This window comes from Drosophila montana, unplaced genomic scaffold, assembly GCF_035044405.1.
Source record: "Drosophila montana isolate Dmon_TW-CO22-7 unplaced genomic scaffold, ASM3504440v1 contig_2_1, whole genome shotgun sequence".
NCBI lineage: Eukaryota > Metazoa > Arthropoda > Insecta > Diptera > Drosophilidae > Drosophila > Drosophila montana.
Genome location: NW_026997875.1, coordinates 1,153,787 through 1,177,815, shown reverse-complemented (window position 1 = coordinate 1,177,815; position 24,029 = coordinate 1,153,787). Strand labels below are relative to the sequence as shown.

The window sequence follows — 24,029 nt, the reverse complement described above, 5'->3', positions numbered from 1 at the left end:
TTCAATATGATTATATAAAAACAATGTCGCTTAGAATATTATAACGGATGCCAAACAGGTTTATAAACAATTTGCTTATGTCACCATTTGCGAATTCAAGCTACATTAATAAATCGATTATGTTAAATAACAGTTGTTTTTAGCTGCAATTATAACAGCCAGTTAGCAGCTGCTTATTTCAAATTGGTGACTTATCTGCCGAATTTTCATTCAGACAACATAATAAACATATTGCTATAAAACTTTTAATTACATTTTCGTTAAAAATTTAACTCAAAGTAATTATCTCTATATTTTATATTGAAAATTCGAGTTACGATCGTGTTTTTAGGGGAACACAAATAATGGCTCGCTGTTAATAACAGCGAGCAAAATGCTAAGTTATTGGATGCCAAAAAACATATGTTAGATGAACGACAATTAGGGGTTCCGTTCGTTCAGTTTATTTAGTGAGTCTTGGCCGTGCAAATAATAAATTTGCCACTATAAATTATAAAAATTGCGTATCCGTTTTGCCAACAGCAGCGGACAAAGGCCAGAACAGAAATCACAACCGCGCCACAAAGCAGCAATAGACACGCAGAAAAGACGCAAACACTAATAAACCAACAACAACTACAAGTACAACTACAACTAAAACGACGACAACAACACCTGCTGCAAAATGGAGGCGGAGGGTCTGACAAATGAACAAACGGACAAAGTTCTGCAATTTCAGGACTTAACTGGCATTGAGGACATGAACGTTTGTCGTGACGTGCTCATACGTCATCAATGGGATCTCGAGGTACTTGGCACCCGATTCGCTTCAAATGCAATTAATTAACATTATTTGTGACCTTTGTCGGTGCAGGTGGCCTTTCAGGAGCAAATGAACATACGCGAGGGTCGGCCCACCATGCTAACAGCCTCGACAGATGTGCGCGCACCGGCTGTCATCAATGATCGTTTCCTGCAACAGGTCTTCTCAGCGAATATGCCCGGCGGCCGAATGGTTAGCCGGGTGCCCAGCATTGGGCCAATGCCACGCAGCTTTACGGGCATGCTCGGCTACGTGATCAATTTTGTGTTCCAATACTTTTACTCGACTCTGTCGGGCATTGTCCGTGCATTTATTAACATTGGCGGCGGCAATGAGCCGCGCATTATTACGGATCCGCTGGCCGATGTGATGAAGTTCATACGAGAGTATTATGAACGTTACCCAGAGCATCCGGTATTCTATCAGGGCACATATGCCCAGGCACTGAACGATGCCAAGCAGGAGTTACGCTTTTTGCTTGTCTATCTGCATAAGGATCCAACTCAGAATCCGGATGTGGAGTCCTTTTGCCGCGATACGTTATCCTCACGCTCAATCATCGACTATATTAATACCCATACGCTGCTTTGGGGCTGTGACGTGTCCACGCCGGAGGGTTATCGTGTCATGCAAACCATTACGGTGCGCACCTATCCGCTGATGGTGATGATTAGCCTGCGAGCCAATCGTATGATGGTTGTGGGCCGGTTCGAGGGTGATTGCACACCCGAGGAACTGCAGCGCCGTCTGCAGGCGGTGATAGCTGTCAACGAAGTGTGGCTAAGTCAGGCGCGCGCCGATCGCTTGGAGCGCAACTTCACACAGACGCTGCGTCGCCAGCAGGATGAAGCCTACGAGCAGAGTCTGCTGGCTGACGAGGAGAAGGAGCGTCAGCGCCAACGGGAACGTGATGCCGCTCGCCAAGTACTGGAGGCCGAGGAACGTGCCCGTCGCGATGTCGAGTTGCGCAAAGAAGAGATTGCCAGGCAAAAGATCGAGCTGGCCAATCTGGTGCCCCCAGAGCCAGCAGCCGATGCAATTGATGCCATCGCCGTTGTATTTAAGCTGCCCAGCGGCACGCGTCTGGAACGACGCTTCCAGCAAACAGATTCCATTTTGGTAAATGCAGAATTCTACTCTAATCAACACTAAATCTTATAAGTAATTTAATTATTTTCAGGACGTTTATCATTTCCTTTTCTGCCATCCCGCATCGCCGGACGAATTCGAAATAACAACGAATTTCCCCAAGCGTGTACTTTATTCCAAGGCGGCCATAGACGCCGCTGAGTGCGCCGTAAATGATATCGTCAACAAGACACTTAAGGAGGTCGGCCTAAAGAATCGTGAGGTGCTCTTCGTCAATGACCTGGAAGCGTAACCAACCTCTACCACCAAAAAACTAAAAAAAAACAAAAACAAGCAAAAGAACGATAACTAAAATCATTGTGTTACCAGCTAAAAACGCATTACCAAAAAACTTGAACCAAGTTTGGAGTAGTCGTAGTCCTCACGTCCCACAAAATTGGGAGGGTAGGAGGTTAAACACATTACACATATTCCTAATTTAATCACGAATATAAACATAATTGTTTAACAATGTTTATGTTGACTTTCGTCTAACGGTACCCCAAACACCAATTACCCCCTAAATTTCTTTTCGAAACAATTTCCATTTTTTTTTTCATTAGGTTTTTCTTACAACAATGTTGCTTTAGATGTACTTACGTTTGAATAATTTAATTTTACAAATTAAATAGAAATGAAGACATCATGACAAAATACAAAGTGTCTAAACTAGTTTTGGTAGAACTTTATTGATTTACAAATTATGCAATACTGTGAAAATGATAAGCAATTTATAGATGGTTGAAGAACAAGTTGATGCAATTTGATTAATAATAATTCTAATTTTAATAAACTTACAATTTCGTAAACGAGCAAAAGTTTACGAAGATTCTGAAAAAAATAGCAGTAGTAAGCGAACTTAAAAAGAAAAATAACAAAATGCTAAATAATTCATCAATTTAGTGTTTCTTTTTTATCAAAATAACTTGAATTAGTGGCAAGTTTCTAAATAAAAATCAGTTTCACATCAAGTTGAGAATCGATACCAGAATCGATCCGAATTTGGTTTGCAAAGCATCGATATGCTGACATGCAGGCAATATTCAACACAGGGTGACTCACGTAAGCAAATCTCATGAGTCAACTTGTTAAAGATATTTGTTGTACTTGCTAAAGAGCCACACACTCAAATTACGCGTGAAGTGTTGTGAAATTACCAAGATTTACGCTGGACAATTATAGTGATTCCGAGGAAGATTACGTTTGGCATAATAACGACGAGCGCGCACATCTCCTGCCCAAAGCAGGCCGAGAATCGAGTAGTTTTGGCTTGCGGCCTAAGTTAAGGCAGCTGGCGTCTCAGCTGTTTGACCTAGAGGAGGTGCAGCAAATAAAGCGTGGAATAAGTCAAGTGAACTACCAGAAACTCGCCCAAGAGCCGCCCCACAAACGGAACAACAATAAATACTCCAAAACGATGTCGGCACCAACAACCTCTTCAGTTGGCGATGCGGCCGCAGCGCTCTCGGGCAATTTGCAGCTGCCACCGCTGCGTACTCTGGATGACTTTGTGCTGGGCTCGGCGCGCTTTCAGCTGCCCAATCTGAAGGACTTTGACAAGTGGGGCAATCGTGTGGTCAAGAATTTGCTGTACTATCAAACCAATTATTTTCTCGTCTTTCTGGCCATCTATGTGATCATGATTGCCTTCTATCCGACGAAAATCATAAGCGGCTTGATAGTACAGGCCCTGATCATTGCCATCATTTGGCAGTTCTTCAGCAGTAAATCGAAAACGAATTTCATCGCCAGTCGCCTCACTGGCGGCAATCAGATCCTGGCCCAACAGAATGCTCAGCAAAAGTGGTACATCCTGGCGGGTGCCTTGCTGGCCGGCTATTTGTTTTTGCATATGATTAGCGCCGTGTTGTTGACCGCTTTTACCCTGCTGCTGCCCATCTCGGTGACCTTTATCCATGCCTCACTGCGGCTGCGCAACATCAAGAACAAGCTGGCAAATACCATCGAAAGCTTTGGACCATCTACGCCCATGGGCGCATTTTTGGATGCATTGAACGTTCGCGCCGACGGAGTAATGAATTAAAGGACAGCAGCAGCTAGAAGTTGCAGCTGGAGCTAATGCTGATTGTTGGCCATGTTAAGGAACGTCTCCCCTTTAAAAGTTATGCATGCTGATGCTTTAAATCACTGTATCCATATGTATTATTTGATTCTTTTTTATAAAATTAAATATGATTTTCTATTATCAATGTATTTCTTGCTATAATAAATGTCAATAAAGTTGTCCCTTCAAGTACGTCGATAAAGACCAAGTTTGAATTCAGTGAGTCACGTTTGTAGATAAGATTATAGATAATTTTTAATATAGGCATTAAACTGCATAGTTCCTAATTAAGCTTTCAAAAAGCTTTTGGCTAAAATACTGCTTCTAAATTTGCCAATAAACTTGGAACCCGAATCAGGGATAAATCGCATCAACGACAAAAGCGGTGAAATACAATACAAACAAACAATGTAAGATCCGTATCGTCATTTGGGAAACACGCAAGTCACGCTTCGACGTCATTTACATATATACAACCAGAGACGCGCATACGGAGAGACATAAACTACGCGCTGGCAAAGATTTGGGTACTGATGCTTTGATGGAACTTATTCAGTTAATGTCCATATGTAAAAACACCAATCCGTCAAATTAAATTGTTAGCTGTTGTATCCTCTACTGGTCTGTCCATTCAACACAGTCAACGAGCGCTTCAACTATTTTGGATTCCAGCTTGCAGCCTACAATCTTCTTCATGCTTTCGCGCAATTGAATTGTTGCATTACATTTGACTGGCGGCTGTTGCAGGCTGCAAAGCCATTCATTAGGCACCTTGTGCTTGGGTGGGCATATTGGCACCTCCTCCAGAAAACTGGCTGGACAGTAGGTTTCATCGTGTAGCTTTACAAAGTTGTGCAGCACAACAGCAGCTCGAATGATCTTCTCGGCATTGCTTGGACTCTGACGCAGGGGCAGGGAAAGGACACGCCAACGTGACATTAGAACACTGAAAGCCTTATCAATGCTACCAGCTAGAGCGCGCAACAAATGCTGATTGAAATGCAGCTGATCCTCGTCCAATTGCTGCGCTTCATAAGGAGTAACCAGATGCTCGAGCATGGGAAACGTATTGCCTGCTATGAAGGTGTATATAAAGTTGGTTTTTTGTTCCCCCTCAGGCAATGGCTCTGCAGGCAACAGGTCGCCCAATTGTTGGGTCAGTAACTGCGCGCCAAAATCCTGATGCCAATGGAGCTGATTGTTGACAGCATCGGTCACTGTGGCAATGTCAAAGCACGTAAAGTTTAGATTTGTATCGCAGCTGGCCAACAGTATAATATCATTTTCGCTCTTGTAGGAGATGTCCAGCAGCTTGGCATCGACGGCGCCCAGACAATGTGGCACTTGCCATGTCTCCTGATAGCCTGCAACAATGTTACTCCAATCCTCTACACTTGGTTGGGGTAGAAAGGCTGGTGCCAGCGTGTTCCACAGCACTTCGCTTGTTTCTTGCACAATGCAACGCACTGTGGAGCTGCCCATTTTGAATGCCTTGGACAAATCCAGCACACGCTCTGCATTGGATAAATAGCTGCAAAGAGAATATGCTTGAAACCTAAGAAATTCAATAATTATTATACTCACACCAGCGTTAGGAAGAGCCTGCACTCCGGTGGTATGGGCCTGCGTATGGAGTTCTTGTTCAATTGCTCGCCCACCAAACTGAAGAGCATATCGAACACTTGAGGAGTCATGCCTGTGCGAAGTCGAAACTCGTCCTGGTTGTGTGCAGCGTGAAACGTGGTGGCAAACAGGCCATCAATATCGCGACTCAGATTTTCCTGTTTTACCCAAATTCTGCGATTGCTGCTGCGCTCAGCGCGGGCTGTTGCCATAGTTCGCCGCCTTTTGCTCGGCGGCGACATGGTTTCCTTTCGTTGCTCTGGCAAGGGTGAAGGCGATAGGCGCCTTGTTGGCCATTTTGCTAGTGCATCCAATGCTTTGTAAGCTAAGGGTACAACTTGCTGCAGCCATTGCAGCTCTTTGATGTCCATTTCAACCAGAATTGAATTCTGCGCGCAGAAAACGTTACTCCATCTGACTTCGATATGAATTATCGATATTTAATCAGCTGCTCAAAAATCGAAATTAATGTTGCCAGTCTTCACGCAGATTTGGGTAACAATCGAACGGCATTATCTTTAGTTGATGACCTGAAGATACAGTGTTTGAAAATATGAATTAATAGAACGAGAAAATTTCAACCATTTTTCAAGCTAGTTCCTAATGAATTTTGCTATTTAGAGCAATTTTTTCTGCTCGATATTTCAGCTATTTATGATCTTCGACAGTTGGCAACGCTAATTCTAGGTAACGTACTGTAAAACAATAACAGAAATGACGTTACTGCGGTGTTTTCTTCAGCTATTTATGATCTTCGGCAGTTGGCAACGCTGAATCTTAGTAACTGTTAAATGCGATTGTTTACTTTATTAAAAATCGCTTCCGAAATTTCAACGAGCAGTTAAATTCTTGAAATTTATTGTTAAACTCAATTGTTGATCAGTTCTTTGGCTTCGTAGACATGTCGCAGCAATTTGATATTAACTGTGATTCTCTAATTGAGATAGCGCCCAGTGAGTGGATCAATTTACTCAATCTCTATGCGAAGAAAAAAACGGAATCTTCTGGATATTCGTTAATAAGCAATTACATCAAATGGAAAGGCAAAGAACCCGATCTCGATATTCAGTGTTTATCACTAAACGGGGACTGGAAAGGGGACGGCACGTTTCTAATGATTGTACATAAAAGTGTGCAGAGTATTATGCTAGTAAATATATCCGACTGCACATGAAATTCATTTTTTGCTTTATTTTCTAGGTTGGCAATGGAACCCAGCGGAAAATGGTGTTTTTTAATACCCTAAGCGAGAGTCTAGAGCGCTTGACCAAGGCGCTGCTCTGTTTGCCATCTGGAGCTGTGGAATATCTACTGCATGACTATGGACAGCGTCTTGTGCCGGCAGTCGATGCCTATATCAAAAAATGTGCCAACCGACAGCTGCAAACAACGCAAACAGCTTGGTATAATGCCAGCAAAGAACTTGTTGCTACCTTTTCAACCGAGTATGATTTTAAATGCCATAAATTATCCATTGTAGTATCCATTGACGCTTCTATGCTTTTAGACCGCCTGCTGGAATTCAGTTGCGCAGCTTGAATACTGCCGATGCTACGACCATAAATGAGAACTGGCCCTACGGTTCCAAGGATTCTGTTCAGTTTGTCAAACGTCTGATAGACTACAATGTTTCAATTGGTGCTTATGATGCCCACGGCAAATTGGTAGCCTGGTGCTTAAGGTATTCTAACTGTCAGTTAACTAAATAAACCTTGTATAAAACTTTTGGCTTTTGCAGATTGCCAATTGGTGCGCTGGGCCTGCTGCAAGTCCTCGAATCCCATAAGCGCCTCGGCCTGGGCAGTTTGATGGTGCGCGTTTTATCTCTGAAAATTTCTGAGATGGGCGACGAGGTCTTGGCACCTGTTGTCACAGAAAACACCCCATCGCGGAAATTGTTCGAGAAACTGGGATTTGAGAAAATTGATAACGTTTATTGGACTGGTTAGGAAGTTTTAGTTGCATTCACTGCCTTCACAAAAGAGGATAAAGAACAGCAAAGTAAACCAATAAAATAACAGCAACTGAACTGTGAATACGCACCTTCCATATAGAAATCTTAGAGCCGCAGAGAACTTTTACTGTATCGCAACCATTGTCATATGCTGAGAGTTCTTCACATTTGGCACGGTTTCTTAAAAAGAGCTTTGAATGAATCGATGATCACTCATAAAATTGACGCCAGCAAATTTCCCTGGGTCACGGTCACTCTCGGTGGTCGCCAGATGAATATTAATAGCATTGCAGATGTACTTTCATAATTGGTTCCCTTTCCTACGATCCGCACCAAAATGTTCTCAAAATTATCTCGGAGAGAGAGAGAGAGTATGCGGACTGGACTCTCGCAATTGTGGAGCTGTGATTTCTGTTACTGTTGCGACAATTCGAAAAAAGGGAACTTATTTAATATATATCCCGCACATAGTAAATAATTGCATAAGTGGTTTTTAAAAACGATTTTTGCCATTCTAGAATCAGTTCGTAATCGCTGGAGCAAGCGTTTCGTTAGAGCAATTAATCACATGTTTTTAAAGAGAAATCACTAGTAAAATGTTGGAATTAGTTCGCGATTATTGGACGCTGCTGAGAGATTTGTATCAAAACGATCGCACAAATCTGACGGGCTATGATTTAATTAATAACTATATTTACTGGCCGGATCAAGCAGAAAATGTGAAAATTTATACAACAAACGACAGTTGGCTGGAACACGGCAGTTTTGTGCTAATTGTTAGTAGTTTTCAATCCATACGCGTTATATGCTTAATTATTATAAATATATATTTTTTACAGCACAGTTCTAATGACAAGGCAGATGTTTTCTTTAATACGTTAAATGGATCGTTGACTGAACTGCAAGCGCTGCTCGGTTCCTTAAAACTAAACAGCAGACATTGGTTTTGCGGCTATAGACATCTTTTGAAAAATATTGTGGACAAATATTGTGTGGAAAGGCGTTTAAAACTAACGAAATTGGAGCATTTAGAAACATTTGTCTATTATTTACCACAATCGGCGTTTCAACCATTTGATTGCCGGTAAGCTGAAATATTGTTCGCTGTGATATTTTATAATTTACTTACACGCTTTTCAGCTTAATTGCAGATATCAGTTTCGGTCCCTTGGACATCAAACATGCATCTCAAGTGGATGAACATTGGCCCCACCGTTCAAGTGATTCCCTAGCATTGATCAGCGATCGTATTAGAAATTATGTCAGCGTAGGAGCCTTCGACAGGGACGGTCAGTTGTTGGCTTGGTGCTTGAGGTAATCATTTTAAAAAATACATTTTTTCACTCACCTACATTTGTTTTCATTGTTTCCATTGACAGATCCTCACAAGGCGGCCTTAGCAATTTGCATGTCCTGCCCCCTCACAGACGTCTTGGACTGGCTTCTTTGCTGGTGCGTTTTATGGCTCAAGAAATTGCCGCCACGGGCGCTGAGGTTTTAGCCACAATTGCGTTTGGCAATAAGATATCACAAATATTTTTTGAAAAGCTAGGATTCAAGCTCATTGATAATATATATTTTACCACGGTGCCGGCCCTCTGACCAAAAGTTATACAACTCAAAACCAATTAGTTTTTAAATATGCATATAAGCGAGATATATAGATGCTTGATAAAACCAAGAACAGCTCTGAGCTGGCGGGCACAGAATATTTTCAGAGCACTTGGTAGCTTAAGCTAATCTTTTTAATAAATCTTATTGTGATCAGCAAACTTCCACATGCGGTTATTTATTTACATTTAAATGTGCGGGCGTTAAGAATTTTCTTCAAATAAATTATCGATACCAAAACTGCTGCTGCTTAAGAACAGGCGAATTGAATAGGGCAGCGAATTGATGTGTGCGGCGAATTGAAATGGAATATGAGAGAATTACCGAGCCCGGCGCAACTACAACCGAACCTCGTTGCAGTTGCAGTTGCAGTTACTGTTACTGTTACTGCGCTCGATGTTCGTATATATATTAAAGCTATATTCTCTTAGGCACTCAATAATAATAATGTTGGCAATTGCTCGTGAACAGTGGCTCCAGCTGAGAGATTTGTATCAAAGCGATCGTACGAATCTAACGGGCTATGACCTAATTAACAGTTTTATCTGTTGGTCAGAGTGTGGTGAAAATGTACAAATTTATGTGACAGACGCCAATTGGCCGAAACATGGCAGCTTTTTGCTAGTTGTAAGTAGGTTTTTATTTATTTTTATATTATATTTTTAAGTGATTGTATATCACAGCACAGTTTTGGCAACAAGGCTGAGATTTACTTCAATACTCTGGGGGAATCTTTGGACCAGCTGCAATTGATGCTGAGTTCTTGGCAACTGAATATGAGACATTTATTTTGCGGCTATGAAAATCGCTTTAAACACGTTGTGGAACATTATTGGCTGGGCAGAGGTCTGAGCTTAGGCCAACTGGAACATCAAGGAACATTTGTATATCATTTACCACATTCGGAAATTAAACCACTTGACTTAAGGTAAGTAGACACTTCTTATAAGTACATTTTTTTGTTTTACAATTTTGATCAGCCCAATTTCAGACATAAAATTGGGTTCCTTGCACAGCGAACATGCTACCGAAGTGGATGCTCATTGGCCTTATCGCTCGAATGACTCTTTGATCTTGATAAGAAACCTCATACGGCATAATATCAGCGCGGGTGCCTTCAACAGCGAGGGACATCTGCTGGGCTGGTGCTTAAGGTAATCTGATTTATAAATATATGTTTATTTACTTATTAGCACTTGGCTCTCTTGCATAGATCTCCACACGGCAGCCTATGTAATTTATATGTTCTGCCCCCCCACAGACGTTTTGGGCTGGCCTCGATGTTGGTGCGTTTTATGGCTCAGGAAATTGCAGCAACTGGTGCCGAGGTTCTGGCCACAATTGTCTTCAACAATGAAATATCTAGAAAATTGTTTGATAAGCTGGGATTTAAGCATGTCCATGATGTATATTGGGCCGTTGTGCCCGCTTCCTGATGGAGTTACAATAAATTATAAATGGTTTAATGGAAAGTGTTAATAATTGTATAATAATATAATAATAATAATAATAGATCAATTAAAGTAAACATATATAAAATGAAGCTCAAACATAAAGAATTGATCGTAAAATAATGAAGAAAGCAAATGAATATCAAATAATTCTAACAAGGGCATTTAATCTAACTAACGCCCTTATTAAACCATAAAGCTTTAATCAAATCATAAAGCCCTAATCAAACTTGTTTCTAGGCAGATTTTCTATTTGGAGTAGTTCTCATTTTTCTTTAAAGATACTTTGTGCATTGTAAAAATAATCGTGCCAGCTGTTTGATAGAACACACAAGCTTATCACACACATATACACACATCAGATTGCCTTAAACGACGCCCCTAACATATGCATATATATTTCTAGTGGAATGCTTACATAGAGTCAGTTGTGTTTCAGCTTTACGGCGAGTCGGACATGTCGCAGCTGCAATATAATTCGCATTCGCTCGTTGAGATAGCGCCATGCGAGTGGAAAACTTTACTGGAGCTTTATGAAGGCAAAAAGACGGAATCAAATGGATATTATTTAATAAAAAACCATATTAACTGGTTGGCCAATGGTGACAAAAGTGATATAAAGTGCTACTCGCTTGACGGGGACTGGCAAAACGATGGCACCTTCCTGATGATTGTACGTAGCTTGCAGAAGAGAGAAACCTTGAGAAAGAAATATGTATGTAATGTGCGATGTGTGTGATTTGTAGAAACACTTATCTGTCCACAAAGAAGTCTCTTTTAATACGCTGAGCTCGAACCTGGATCGTTTGACCAGTGCGCTGCTCTGTTTGACATCCAAAGCCGAGGATATATATTTGTTCGCTGCCTATGGGGAGCGGATTCTGCCCGCCGTAGAGGTCTGCAGCAAGCAATTGCCGAACTTACGGCAACAAACAACGCAGACAGCTTGGTACAGTGCCAGCAAAGAGCTGGTTGCTACATTTTCAGCGGAGTAAGTTAGTTAATTGTAGACCTTTCGGGTATTTCATAAACACTTGTCTTTTAAAGGCCACCTGCTGGAATCGAGCTGCGCAGCTTGGACATAGAAGATGCACCAACCGTTAATGAAATCTGGCCACATCGTGCCGATGGCTCCGTGGAGTTTGTCAAATTGTTGATAGTCCACAACGTTTCGGTGGGTGCTTATGACGAACAAGGCAAATTGATAGCCTGGTGCTTGAGGTGAGTTTCGGTTGAATATCACCTCGCATCTTAGCTGCAAGGAGAGCAAAATGTAAGGTTGTTCGGTTCACGATTTAAGATTCGATTCGCGAACTTTGGTTCATATCGTATCGTAATTTAAACTTATTTCCTACTATGAACCGAATCTTAAAGCAAATCTCTTGTCCAAGAAAAAGTTGAACCAAAATACAAACAGAAATCATATTTTGTTCGAAAATTTGTTTGCTGAGACAGAGCAAGTCCCAAAGCATAAACTTTGTCCCCAAAAATTTCATTTATTGAATTATTTTTAATAAATGCAACGTTTGGGTTTACATCAAATATAGCCCTCATCTTGTATATGAAAATAAGTACGATTTGTTATATTTTCAGTACAACGGGCATTTATCAACTAAATTTTAAATTTTTCGATTAAAATTAAACATAGTTGACGAGCTTCAATTTTAACATGAGCAGAAAAGAAAAGAATAAACAAAAAATGATTCGGTTCAGAGTTAGGCCTGACTGTTCCTTAGCCTGGCTTATGAAAGGAACAATTTTGATTCCGGACTTGAACTGGTTCAGTTCAATTGAAACTTGATACAGATTTACGTAATGCTTTCTGTTTCTGTTTTAGATTGCCAATTGGCTCGCTGGGCCTGCTACAGGTCCTCGAATCCCATAAACGCCTCGGCCTGGGAAGTTTGATGGTGCGTTACTTATCCAAGAAAATCTCTGAAATGGGCGACGAGGTCTTGGCACCTGTTGTCACAGAAAACACGCCATCGCGAAAAATGTTTGAAAAGCTGGGCTTTCAAAAAATCGACAACGTCTACTGGACTTGGTAGACGGTATAGAAAAGATTACTACGAGCCATGCCTAAAGTATTGATTAATGTATATTGTCATATTTCATAATGTGTTTACCAGCAACAAATAAATACAACACAATGCCAAAAGAACAAATCAATGCTATGATTAAAAGATTATTTGTTTTAATAATTAAATCAATGAAAAGGAAAATATAAAAACATTGATTCAATAATATTTTAAAGTTCGGGAGCGTTTCTGGGAATTTTGGGGTTTTTATAGATGCAAACGAAATGCAAATGGTTTTTATTTTTTCTTTTGTGAATATTTTAGAACTAAGCTTTAGTTATAAATTGTATTACATAAATTTTAAAAAGAAGTTGTTTAATTTTCCCAATCTTGATTTTCAATATAAATGCATATGTTTTTAAATTAACCTTAACTCCCTTTCTTTCTTAAATGAACAACGTACTTGTAAGTGTGAATTTTTCTCTATATATAAAACTGTTTGTCCTGACTGACTGACTGACTAATTGACTGACTGATTGATGAACAACGCACAGCCATAAGAGCTAAAAAGCTGAAATCATTACTATAGTTATTTATACAGACATACATACATACATACATACATATGTACATACATACATACATACATACATACATACATACATACATACATACATACATACATACATACATACATACATACATACATACATACAAACATACAAACATACCTACATACATACATACATACATACATACATACATACATACATACATACATACATACATACATACATACATACATACATACAAACATACATACATACATACATACATACATACATACATACATACCAACATACCTACATACATACATACAATCCTACATACATACCTACATACATACCTACATACATATCTACACACATACCTACATACATACCTACATATCTACATACATACCTACATACATATCTACATACATACCTACAAACATACGCCTTCTGCTCCGCCCCCTTGGTGCTCCTCCGGCTCCTCAGCTTCCAGCGTTGAAGCCGCCTGCGCCTAATTCACATGTGAAGACCTGCAGACCTTACTTAAAGTTTTGAGAATCGAGGAGGAGGGCAGCCTTTAATAAATACGTTATCTTATTTATATTTGCCGCGCAACAAAACAAATTGGTCTGCTATTGGTATATAAGACAATTTACATGCATACATACATATATACGCACATACATACATATACACACGCGCACACATATACATACATTTACACACACATAAATACATATATACGCACATACATACATATACACACGCGCACACATGTACATACATTTACACACACATACATACATACTAAATCTGGCAACATTATTCTTAGTCAAAATTCACGTTAAATATCCTATACAGACATAGGTCAAAATTTCCCAACCCCATGACTTGGTCAAATCTCAGCAGAACTCGGCCCCTTGATCAATTTGGCATCTAAAGCTGGCAACATTATTCTTGTTTAGTATAAAACTCTGTTTAATAAATGATTAATTTACACATTTTAATACGTAACCCGTCAGACATGTCAGAAAATGATTTATTAGCTGAACGAAACGAAAATATAAAAAAAAACAAGTTGGAAATTAAAAAATATGACTTATTTAAAAAAATTTCAAATTGAAAATCTTAGAAATCGATTTGTAATTTACCAGCCATAGATTAAAGATTATCATCTACGTATGCAAAAAAACTATATATTTGTCTCTTTGCGAAAGGGGGAAACACCCACAATATCACAAAAGCTGAGGCAGAGTAACTTTCCCAGTAAACCCCAAGCGGTAAATGACAAATCTCCTGTGATAATACGCATAGCCAATAAATCAATATGTATACTTAATGCCATCCTGTATATTGTCAACGCCAAATTTTTGTAGAATCCATATGAATAGCCCATGAATATCAATATCTGTAAATATTTGCTCAAACAGTTATGGTCCAAAAAAAAAATTGAAGAGAGCGACAAGAATTAGCATTCTGACCGCATTGATACAAGTTCATGAGCGTGAAAAGCAAACAGTCGACCGACTAGTAGCTACCCTGTAGCCAACTTCGAATTGCTGTTAAAATAAAGATAAACATTTATATTACGCTTCACGCGAATTTTGCCTGCACTAGGATATAATCTATATCGATACTTATCGATTTTGATACTAGGATATAATCTGCATCGACACTTATCGATTTTGATACTAGGATATAATCTATATCGATACTCATCGATTAATATACTAAGATATAATCTGTATCGATACTTATCGATTTTGATACTAGGATATAATCTATATCGATACTTATCGATTTTGATAGTGGGATATAATCTGTATCGATACTTATCGATTTTGATAATAGGATATAATATGTATATATACAGAAGGTTTATTAATTAAGTAATTGCGTAAGATGCTTTCTACTAACTGTTTTAGACTAAGTAGTACTGTAAATATTCAATAAAGTCGTTTACATAGCAGGGTATAAAAATACTAACTGTTACATACCTGTGCACAAAGCCAGTAGACCCTTTCTGGACCACATTGAGTGGGTATGGACCGTGAAAACATATCCGCACAAGCGAATCTTCGCTGAGAGAGTGGATTTTATATTAAAATAACAGTTGAGAGAGCCTGCGGAATATACTATATAGAATGCTTGTTAGACCCGATACGTAATTGGATCAACTATTAAGAAATCATACTGCAGGCAATGTAAACAATAATGGGGTATAACCCAGTAATTTTTATTTTTTTTTCTTATTTTAAAAACCAATGCAATGAGTCGTCATCAATGAGCGAGCCGGAGAGCGTTTGCCAGCTGAGCATTGTCTGTGGGAGATGGCCAGTGCGAAGGGGCGTGACGAGGCGGTGCGGGGCGGGGCGGGGTGGGGCGGGTTCGGCTTGGGATCGCACTTGCTGTTGATAACGAGTTTTATTTTTCGCATCAACTTATAAATTGAGGTGCACGAAGCGTGACAAGCTCAGTTTAACAGCAGCTTCAAAGGCGTTAACATCGCGCGCGCGTCTACTCAATACACACACACACACACACACACATATACACACAATATATATACATATATATATAGGAAGAAAAAAAGTCGTAGCTGAAGATAAGCATAAATTTAGAAAATGTTGCGTTCGTTGTGCTGCGGCCTGCTGGCCTTCGCCTGTCTATTTTCCATGGGAAATTCCGATCTAGAGCTGTTGCGCGACGTACGCAAGCCGGAGGATCTAGCCCTGGTGCAGAAATATTATGATGCACACTCCACGCTGCCGCCGTTATTATCGCCTGGCCTTGTCGCTGCCCTGCCCGCTGCCCTACCCGCTGCCCTGCCCGCTGCCCGGCCCGTTGCCAGTTTGTCAGCGCCCGCTGAATATGCTAGGCCCAGCTATAGCTACAGTGCTGGTTCCGGTTTCGGTTCCAGTTCCAGTTCCAGTTCTAGTTTCGGTTCCGGTTCGGGTTCGGGCTATGTGGATGTGGCCGCCTCGGATGATATTGCACGCCATATTTTGACCTTCGCGCAAAATCTGTCCAATCAGATTAACAGCAATTATCGCAAAACAACCGTATTCTCGCCGCTGAGCATTATGTCCGCGCTGGCGCTGCTGCTGCTCGGCGCCAAGGGACGCAGCTATACGGAACTGGTCGCCGTCTTTGGCCAAAGCAATATGGTTAAGCTGCACGAACAGTTCGGCCTCATGCTGCAGGATGTGCAGCAGCCAACCAGGCAGACGACCTCGCCGCATCGCCAACTGGACGCGTGGCACAGCAACAGCATCCGGCGCAGCCTGCGCACCTATCCGCGCAACCGGAATGCGCCGCAGGAGGTGCATGTGGCCAATGGCCTGTTCCTACAGTACGGCTACAGCTTGAATCCAGATTACAGGTGAGCCATATTCTATTGAGAGCAATTCAAGTATGAATGGAAATACCAGCAATTCACATAGTTCCAGTTTTTCTATAAATAATTGTTTGTCTGACAAACGTGGGTAGACGTCAGGTGAAACTCGTGATCGAGCCTGATCGACTGCGCAATGCTCTCTATTCGCAGTCAGAAAGACGGCCAAGAATAGTTTGAAAAGCGTTTATTTGGGTTTGGGGAAAGTGGCTCTCAAACTGTTGGCCCAAGGCAGTCATTTTAAAACTGTGGCTTGAGAAATTATCGATTATTGCGATTGGTGGTCCGGAAGTAGGCGTGGCGAGAATAGTTTTGTCTCTTTAAAGCTGGTTCTTAGTTCTCGTTGTGTCCTATAAACATTTGATTAATTCCATTATATATAAACGAACGGAGAGACAGCAAGAGAAATATTATTATTTAACTTACTTAACAGGGTATACAATTTGAATTTATCATTGTTAATTACCTTGTTTTTCTGTTATATGCTCTCTTGAAAAAAAACCGTTATTGTGCATTGTGAACTTTCCACAAGCTTATCTTATTTTCGATATCTGCAACCATTCCCTAAATATCGATAAGAATCGATACTTTTTATAACAGGACTCAGACTGTTAATATTTGAAATCATGAATGATTTCTACATAATTAAAGAATATTCAAATATACTTGAAACGACCTTGAATTGCCCATTCCATAATAGAACGTAAATCCGAGTCTGTTCTAAGTATGAATACCCTTTCTTTTGAATGCATCTTAAATGAATATCAATCGCAATCTCTTTTTACAGACAAGCGATCATTCAGATCTACAAATCGGACCTGCAGACGCTCGACTTCCAGAGAAGTCCAGCGGTAGCGAAATATAACATCAACTCGTGGGTGGAACAGCACACGAAGGGCAAAATCGAGAATATACTTACGGACGATTTGCCGCAGGACACACGCATTATAATGGCCAATGCCCTGTACTTTAAGGCCATGTGGGAAATCGATTTTATCGGCGGCGCTACCAAAGTGGAGGATTTCTATCCGAACGGCGAGGGCACCCAGCCCGTGCTGCCCGTAGAGATGATGGTCGGTGCCGGCGCCTTTCCCTACTATGAGGAACCGCAGCTGAATTGTCGCATTATTGGTCTGCCGTATCATGGTAATCTTACCACCATGTACGTAATACAGCCGATGCGCTCATCCGTGACGGAGCTGGCGCAATTGCAGCAAAGACTTAATGCGGATGCCATTGAGCACATGATTAGCCAGATGAGCAGACGATCCATAATTATAGCATTCCCCAAGCTGCACATTACCGAATCCTTCAAGCTGCACAGCCTGCTGGAACGCATGGGCATTGGCGGCATCTTCAATCCCGTGCAAAGCGATCTATCATTGATTGGCACAAATCAACCAGCCGCAGCTGCTCCGGCAGCAGCAACGGATCGCAGCCAGGCGGATGGCTTGGCTAGCTTGCGAAATCTGGTGGCACAAAGGCAGGCGGCAATGTCAATACAAGGCCCAACTCCGCCCTCCGATCTCATTGTTTCCGATATTTTGCACAAGGTTGACTTTGTGGTCAATGAACAGGGCACTGAGGCGGCCGCTGCATCGGCTGCTATTCTGAAAAAGTCTGGTCCCGAGGTGGTTTTCCGCGCCGAGACACCATTCATGCTGCTGGTGCGTCACGATCTGACAAAGCTTCCATTATTCTACGGCCTGATCAATGAGCCGCCCACAGTCAAAGCCAGTTCAGAGCGTAAAAACTAGACCTAAGTAACTTTCATAATTAGCAACTTAAATAGTTAGCATTAATAACTAAAACTGTGCATGTATTTATAAAATTTCCATTATAAGATTGTTAGTAAATATATAACTATAAATATGTTAAACAATCTATTTAGTGTACATATGTAAATGAGCCTTAAATTTAATAAGATAAATAAAAGACATCAAAACTGATTTTCAATTTTGTTTTAACCTTCCCACCCATACTTTTCAATTTGAAGATAGCCGCCATAAACCGATAGCTTAAAATGGCGATTATTATATCGATAACATTTGCAAGCACAGTGAATGGCAACCTATCTAACAGCCAGCCCTGATCAACAGCTGATATTAGTTTATATCTTAAAAGGCTAAGAACAAATTGACCCCAGCTTTGTTATATTGCCCGTAATAAAATCAAAATGATGTCACTACCGGACTCTGATTCTGAGGACGAGCTGCCGCCAGGCTGGGAGGAGCGTGCCACCGACGATGGCGTTGTTTGCTATGTCAAGTATGTACCCGAATCTCCAGCTTCAAGAGACACATAAAAACCATCCCGTTGCAGTCAACAGAGTAAAACCTCACAATGGACTCATCCGCGAACTGGGCGTTCCAAACGGATTACCGGCGAGCTGCCCCTGGGCTGGGAGAAGTACTACGATGAACAAAGCAAACGTTTCATGTTCCACAACAAGGAAACGAAACAGCGCACCAACATTGATCCACGACTGGCATTTGCCGTTGAGGAGCCCACGTTAAATGTGGCGAAAGTGCGTCAGCGCTTTGATTCTTGCAGCACAGCGCTGCAGGTGTTGCATGGCAAGGATTTGCATGGCCGTGTGGCGCTCATAACTGGTGCCAACTGTGGCATTGGCTATGAAACGGCGCGTTCACTGGCTCTGCACGGCTGTGAAATTATCTTTGCCTGCCGTAATCTGGCATCGGCCGCGGAGGCCATTGAAAGGATTGCACTGGAGCGACCAGCAGCACGTGCCAGGTGTCGCACATTCGCCTTGGATTTGGGTTCACTGCGCAACGTGCAGAAGTTTGTAGAGCAGATCAAGCAGAGCTTTAGGTGCGTGTCATCGGCTGTTTAATGTTTGACGATGATCTTAATTGATTAACTTCTCTAATTTTGCAGCCACATTGACTATCTCATACTGAATGCCGGCGTCTTTGCTTTGCCCCACACCAAAACTGTAGATGGACTCGAGACAACATTCCAAGTATCGCATTTATCCCATTTCTATCTAACGCTGCAATTGGAGACGCTGTTTGATCACAGGACGCGTATTGTGGTGCTCTCCTCTGAATCGCATAGGTAAGCACAGCCAAGCAAGGGTATATTTATTGCAAAATTTTGAATTGTCCAATTAGCCGTTGTATAAATGAATATGGCACCAGGTATATTTTAACGGCCGCCACTGTATTCGTATTGTAACAGCAGTATGTGGCACTAGGTCTATGTTTAGAACTGTCACTGTATTTGAATTTTAAGCGGCTCTTAACGAGTATGTCACCAGGTATATTATATTGTCTGCCACTGTAGCTTATAATCCGACTGCATTTGGCATTATTTCTTTTAAGCAAGTTTATTGCACTTATCGCTTGGACTTTGGTCCGGCGCACGTCTGTGTTTTCTTTGCGTTGGCGTCGATGCAATTGTGACTAAACTATAAATAGGCGCAATGCGTACAGTCCGAAATACATACTTGTAAAACGATAGTCTAGTTTGGGTATATATTTAGCAATGGGAAGAGGTTATTTAAAAATATTTATTTTTAATAATAATATGATAGTTGTTTCTTAATACGATTTCTAACTTCCAAACATCAACCTTAAATAATATACCACAAGGTCTGCTTGATGCTTTAAGCCTCTGCTAGCTCTTCAAATTGTGACCTTGCAGCATTTATTTAGGTTTGTGTTTGTTGGAAATTTTGTTTAATCTCGACTTCGAGGCGAAACGCAATTGAACTCCGTATTGAGATTATATTTGTTTACATATTTACTGCGCACCCAACGCACACATTGATATAATAACTACATACGTCACAAATGTGCCTGACCAATAGAAATGCGACTGGTACTTTTTGTATGTGCATACTTTTGTAATGTGTTTAAAGTAGCTTAATTTCTGCATATTGGTAATTAACCTATTGGTTTTTACTTTATAGTTACCTGTTATGTAGTTTCGGTGTTTTAAATTGTTGAGTTTAGGCAAATGCAAGCGATCACTACAGCGGGCACTGAAGTTTGTTTACATGTTTGTGTGCATGCATACACACACATACGCGTTGCGATATCAGCTCAAGGCACACACATACATTCAATTCACGTGCTGCGCACAAGCACAGTGGTACACAGGCTAAATTTAACAGATGGCCAACTGTTTGTTCTTATAGATCACCATCTAGCCGCACTGTGCTACACACACACACACACGCACACACAGATCAACGCAACTTGCGTGAAGCGACGAAAGGAGGCATAAAACGTAATTGAAGTGAAGTTGTTTAATGTTGGAGGTGGTTTTTGCAGCTGTATTGCTCTTGCTACTTCTGCGTTCGTTGTTTCCAGCACGTACAACATCTCATAGCTCTGCTTTGTTGTATCTGTATCTCGTGGAAGCATGCAGCAACAGTCGCGTGCGCCAAATCGTGTACACACTAAAAGTCATGTATGCCAACAATCGCACACGTTCAAACACATATGTATGTATACATGAACACACATACATATATACGCTGACTTATGCGACCAAAAATGTCTGTTTGATGAATGACGCTGAGTTTCTATTGGGGTCAGAACTCCAAGCAATATTTGATAGGCGGCCGTTGCATGGAGGACGTTATGTTCGCTTCTTCTTCTTATTTCATGCATGGGAAATGAATTTAAATTAATTAAAATAATTGTTATGAGAAACAAATGATAATGCTATCTAAAGAGAAATCAAAATGAATAATAATTAGATAAAATACAAATAGAAGATATGCATTGTGCAGACGCAGTATTTAGACGGTTTCATCATTTATCATGCGTTGGACAAATAAAAATAAAACAGATAAAACTATTTTGCATATTTTTTGCAACAGTATACATACATATGTATATATAGCTAGATATGTACCCATTTGTTTCAACTAGGACGGCAATAATATAAAAACAAATTCAAAGTCCATAAAATTGCGCGCTTCGATTTGTAACGTTCAAAATTTTCGGCATTTACGACCTGCGCATGCGCTACAATTTCTCGTTGTGTGTAAATGTAAAGCGTAAAATATTACACTGTGCATTGTTTTTATACAATCAGGTTCGTTGTCATTGTTCTAGGGCGCAGTTTATTGTTGCGGCATGTAGGCGCCTTAGTCACAGGCATGGCCTGAACTTTTTTTGTTCATGGTTTGAGTCTTGCATCTCATTAACGAGCACTGAACGCCGCCGCACACACAAAACAACAACAACAACAACAACAAAAACAAGAACGACAAAGCCAATCAAGACTCGTTTGCGTCCGGCCGGTGGGTGCAAAGTCCAGATTGGGTTCGACTGGATGATGCTACATTGTATACACATACAGTGAAAGCTCGCTTGAAGCGAGCAACCGTAGTTTCAGTCTTTCTTTACTCCTTTAATAAATAAAAGTATAGGAATTTACAAAAGATTCCTTCTGGAGTTCACTTTTTTCATCTTTATTCCGGGACTATTTGTACAGCTGTTTTTTGTACAAAAATAAACTGAAGGGTAGTGGATAGGGTGAACGTCCAACAGAGGGCGCCTTAAACGAGAAAGTTGGCGAAAAGAATGCGGCTCGTTGGAGAGAGCTTTCACTGTACGCATAAATATGTAGTCAGCCTGTTATGTACAGCAAGAACAAAACAAATATGCAAAAAAAAAAGGGACCGCATACAACAAACAGCAACTGCGTCTTAAATTAAACTTGAATTTCATGCCTCCCATGACCCCCCCCCCCCTCCCATCCCTCGCCTGCATAACTTACAGATTTGCCAATCTGCCCGTGGAGAATCTAACGCTGCAGCACTTATCCCCGCCAGCAGAGAAATATTGGAGCATGATGGCCTACAACAATGCCAAACTGTGCAATGTCTTGTTTGCCCAGGAGCTGGCACAGGTGAGTCAAGCTCGGCATATTTATACTTAATGTGTCACAAGAGTGACCCAATTTTCCAAAAATATCCGAACTCTTGCAGCGCTGGCGGCAACGCGGTATTTCTGTATTCTCCGTGCATCCTGGCAATATGGTTTCGACGCAGCTGTCGCGTAATTATTGGTTTTATCGACTGCTGTTTGCCATTGTGCGACCCTTCACCAAATCCCTGGTGAGTAGATGCCATCCAGTTTTAGCCTGCTGATGACTTTCACTGGACACTTTTTTGTTATTTTTTATTAACCGCAGCAACAAGCAGCCGCCACGAGCATCTACTGCGCCACGGCGAACGAGTTGACTGGCCTGTCGGGTCTGTACTTCAATAACTGCTACTTCTGCGAGCCCAGCAAGCTGTCCAAGAGTCCAGCACTGCAGCAGCAATTGTGGGCGCTCAGCGAGCGCCTAATCCTTGAGCTAATGGAGCCGACAACAAGCTGAATTCATAGTTTTGTTTTAAATAAGATTGTTTTTTAATACCTATTTCTACATTTTGCATTTTAATAATTATGCGTCGAGTATACAATTTGTTTTGGTTTTTTGTTTTTTTGTAATCTTAAATCTAAACATTTGAATAAGAACCTAACTACGTACTAAGGCACAGATTTGTGCTGGACTAGAAATCAGAGACGCGACCCTTGCGCTCCCAGTCGCCGTAGCGTGTTGGCTCCGGTCCAGCGGGTCCGCCAATTTCGCCTGTGTACGGATTTGTTTGGTTCGGCCAGGGCTTGAGTGGCTCCTTCTCCTGGTACGGATGACGCGAGAACTCATCCAATTTGCCCAGCGGCGTCTTAGCGCGCAATTTCTTTTGAAAGGCCATCAATTTTTCGGAGGGTGTTTTTGGCTCCTTAATTTCACCGGCTGCGGACTGCCAGACGCTGCTCGTAGATAGATAGCTCACTGTTTAAAGGAATATATATTTAAGAAATATAACAATTTAATTGGTTTCGGATAACACTTTAAACACCCACACACACGCACCTTGTTTGCCCATCTGCGGCATTGCCCGCAGCGTCTGTCTTGTCATAGACTGCATTTTGATTTTTTTTTTCTTTTTTTTTGAGTTCAAGTTTTAGGCTGTTCTTGTTTACAGTTCTTCAAAGTACCGGTATTTGGGTTTGTTTTCTTGTTGAAGTTGTGGTTGTGTTTGAAAATCACGCTGTTGTTGTCACTTGCTCGGCTCGTGCACGTTTGTGGCAACTGCGCTGTAGCTTCCTATTTATATAGCTCTGAGACGGCACGCTGCCTTTTATTTTGTAGGCCGCTGCTTCTGCTGCGATTGCGTTGAAAGCGGCACGTTCAGATTTTATTTTTTTGTGGCTTGTTACGTATTGCAGCCGATATTGATAGCACAAGAGTTATCGAAATTAGATGACGACAGCTGCATTAGTTTTCGATTTGCTCATCTACGTCATTATTATTTCTACTCTGCCGCCATTCACAAATTTATTTATTTAATAAGTGGTTTGTAAGCTTGAATATGAACAAATTTTTTTTATGGTTAAAT

At 41.0% G+C, this 24,029-nt stretch overlaps 9 protein-coding genes and 1 long non-coding RNA gene across 20 annotated transcripts; 7 read left to right on the top strand and 3 right to left on the bottom strand.

Annotated features, from left to right (window-relative positions):
* The first annotated feature begins 267 nt into the window (after positions 1-267).
* On the top strand, positions 268-2,233 carry Faf2 (Fas-associated factor 2). Of its 2 annotated transcripts, XM_064684898.1 has the most exons (4): positions 268-449; positions 523-787; positions 854-1,921; positions 1,983-2,233. In XM_064684898.1, the coding sequence occupies exons 2-4, from the start codon at positions 665-667 to the stop codon at positions 2,181-2,183; spliced, it is 1,392 nt and encodes a 463-aa protein (XP_064540968.1). In that variant the 5' UTR covers positions 268-449; positions 523-664; the 3' UTR covers positions 2,184-2,233. The 2 variants fall into 2 exon arrangements, with proteins under 2 accessions (XP_064540968.1, XP_064540967.1); XM_064684897.1 differs by having other exon boundaries at positions 268-787.
* A 757-nt stretch (positions 2,234-2,990) lies between these two features.
* On the top strand, positions 2,991-4,197 carry Jwa. Its single transcript, XM_064684906.1, has one exon. It carries the CDS (start codon positions 3,348-3,350, stop codon positions 3,972-3,974), a length of 627 nt encoding a protein of 208 aa, XP_064540976.1. The 5' UTR covers positions 2,991-3,347; the 3' UTR covers positions 3,975-4,197.
* A 35-nt stretch (positions 4,198-4,232) lies between these two features.
* On the bottom strand, positions 4,233-6,120 carry LOC135430290 (uncharacterized). Its single transcript, XM_064684902.1, has 2 exons — positions 5,580-6,120; positions 4,233-5,526 (listed from the first exon to the last, which is right to left on the bottom strand). Exons 1-2 carry the CDS (start codon positions 5,987-5,989, stop codon positions 4,611-4,613), a joined length of 1,326 nt encoding a protein of 441 aa, XP_064540972.1. The 5' UTR covers positions 5,990-6,120; the 3' UTR covers positions 4,233-4,610.
* Positions 6,121-6,378: 258 nt separating this feature from the next.
* LOC135430289 (uncharacterized) lies at positions 6,379-9,347 on the top strand. 5 transcript variants are annotated; one of them, XM_064684899.1, is made up of 7 exons: positions 6,379-6,738; positions 6,819-7,063; positions 7,126-7,299; positions 7,357-7,429; positions 8,412-8,656; positions 8,713-8,886; positions 8,952-9,347. In XM_064684899.1, exons 1-7 carry the CDS (start codon positions 6,520-6,522, stop codon positions 9,172-9,174), a joined length of 1,353 nt encoding a protein of 450 aa, XP_064540969.1. In that variant the 5' UTR covers positions 6,379-6,519; the 3' UTR covers positions 9,175-9,347. The 5 variants fall into 5 exon arrangements, 3 of the variants coding, with proteins under 3 accessions (XP_064540969.1, XP_064540970.1, XP_064540971.1); XR_010436586.1 differs by having other exon boundaries at positions 6,381-6,738; positions 8,724-8,886; positions 8,952-9,090; XM_064684900.1 differs by having other exon boundaries at positions 6,609-6,748.
* Positions 9,348-9,599: 252 nt separating this feature from the next.
* Glyat (Glycine N-acyltransferase) lies at positions 9,600-10,688 on the top strand. 2 transcript variants are annotated; one of them, XM_064684910.1, is made up of 4 exons: positions 9,600-9,810; positions 9,867-10,111; positions 10,164-10,337; positions 10,397-10,676. In XM_064684910.1, the coding sequence occupies exons 1-4, from the start codon at positions 9,631-9,633 to the stop codon at positions 10,617-10,619; spliced, it is 822 nt and encodes a 273-aa protein (XP_064540980.1). In that variant the 5' UTR covers positions 9,600-9,630; the 3' UTR covers positions 10,620-10,676. The 2 variants fall into 2 exon arrangements, 1 of the variants encoding a protein (XP_064540980.1); XR_010436589.1 differs by having other exon boundaries at positions 9,670-9,810; positions 10,175-10,337; positions 10,397-10,688.
* Positions 9,955-20,664, bottom strand: LOC135430306 (uncharacterized). 5 transcript variants are annotated; one of them, XR_010436594.1, is made up of 4 exons: positions 20,539-20,664; positions 11,053-11,889; positions 10,370-10,615; positions 9,955-10,325 (listed from the first exon to the last, which is right to left on the bottom strand). It is a non-coding gene; the product is annotated as an uncharacterized LOC135430306 (long non-coding RNA). The 5 variants fall into 5 exon arrangements; XR_010436593.1 differs by lacking the exon at positions 20,539-20,664 and adding an exon at positions 11,990-12,090; XR_010436591.1 differs by lacking the exon at positions 20,539-20,664 and having other exon boundaries at positions 11,053-11,163; positions 11,224-11,723.
* LOC135430297 (uncharacterized) lies at positions 11,057-12,817 on the top strand. Its single transcript, XM_064684909.1, has 4 exons — positions 11,057-11,307; positions 11,381-11,625; positions 11,682-11,855; positions 12,472-12,817. Exons 1-4 carry the CDS (start codon positions 11,092-11,094, stop codon positions 12,680-12,682), a joined length of 846 nt encoding a protein of 281 aa, XP_064540979.1. The 5' UTR covers positions 11,057-11,091; the 3' UTR covers positions 12,683-12,817.
* On the top strand, positions 15,710-18,482 carry Spn28Dc (Serpin 28Dc). The gene is made up of 2 exons (XM_064684786.1): positions 15,710-16,588; positions 17,388-18,482. The coding sequence occupies exons 1-2, from the start codon at positions 15,831-15,833 to the stop codon at positions 18,355-18,357; spliced, it is 1,728 nt and encodes a 575-aa protein (XP_064540856.1). The 5' UTR covers positions 15,710-15,830; the 3' UTR covers positions 18,358-18,482.
* On the top strand, positions 18,708-23,048 carry Wwox (WW domain-containing oxidoreductase). Its single transcript, XM_064684908.1, has 6 exons — positions 18,708-18,868; positions 18,923-19,432; positions 19,499-19,678; positions 22,360-22,489; positions 22,569-22,697; positions 22,775-23,048. Exons 1-6 carry the CDS (start codon positions 18,777-18,779, stop codon positions 22,961-22,963), a joined length of 1,230 nt encoding a protein of 409 aa, XP_064540978.1. The 5' UTR covers positions 18,708-18,776; the 3' UTR covers positions 22,964-23,048.
* Positions 22,972-23,848, bottom strand: Sirup (Starvation-upregulated protein). Its single transcript, XM_064684914.1, has 2 exons — positions 23,504-23,848; positions 22,972-23,422 (listed from the first exon to the last, which is right to left on the bottom strand). The coding sequence occupies exons 1-2, from the start codon at positions 23,556-23,558 to the stop codon at positions 23,139-23,141; spliced, it is 339 nt and encodes a 112-aa protein (XP_064540984.1). The 5' UTR covers positions 23,559-23,848; the 3' UTR covers positions 22,972-23,138.
* Between the last annotated feature and the right edge of the window lie 181 nt (positions 23,849-24,029).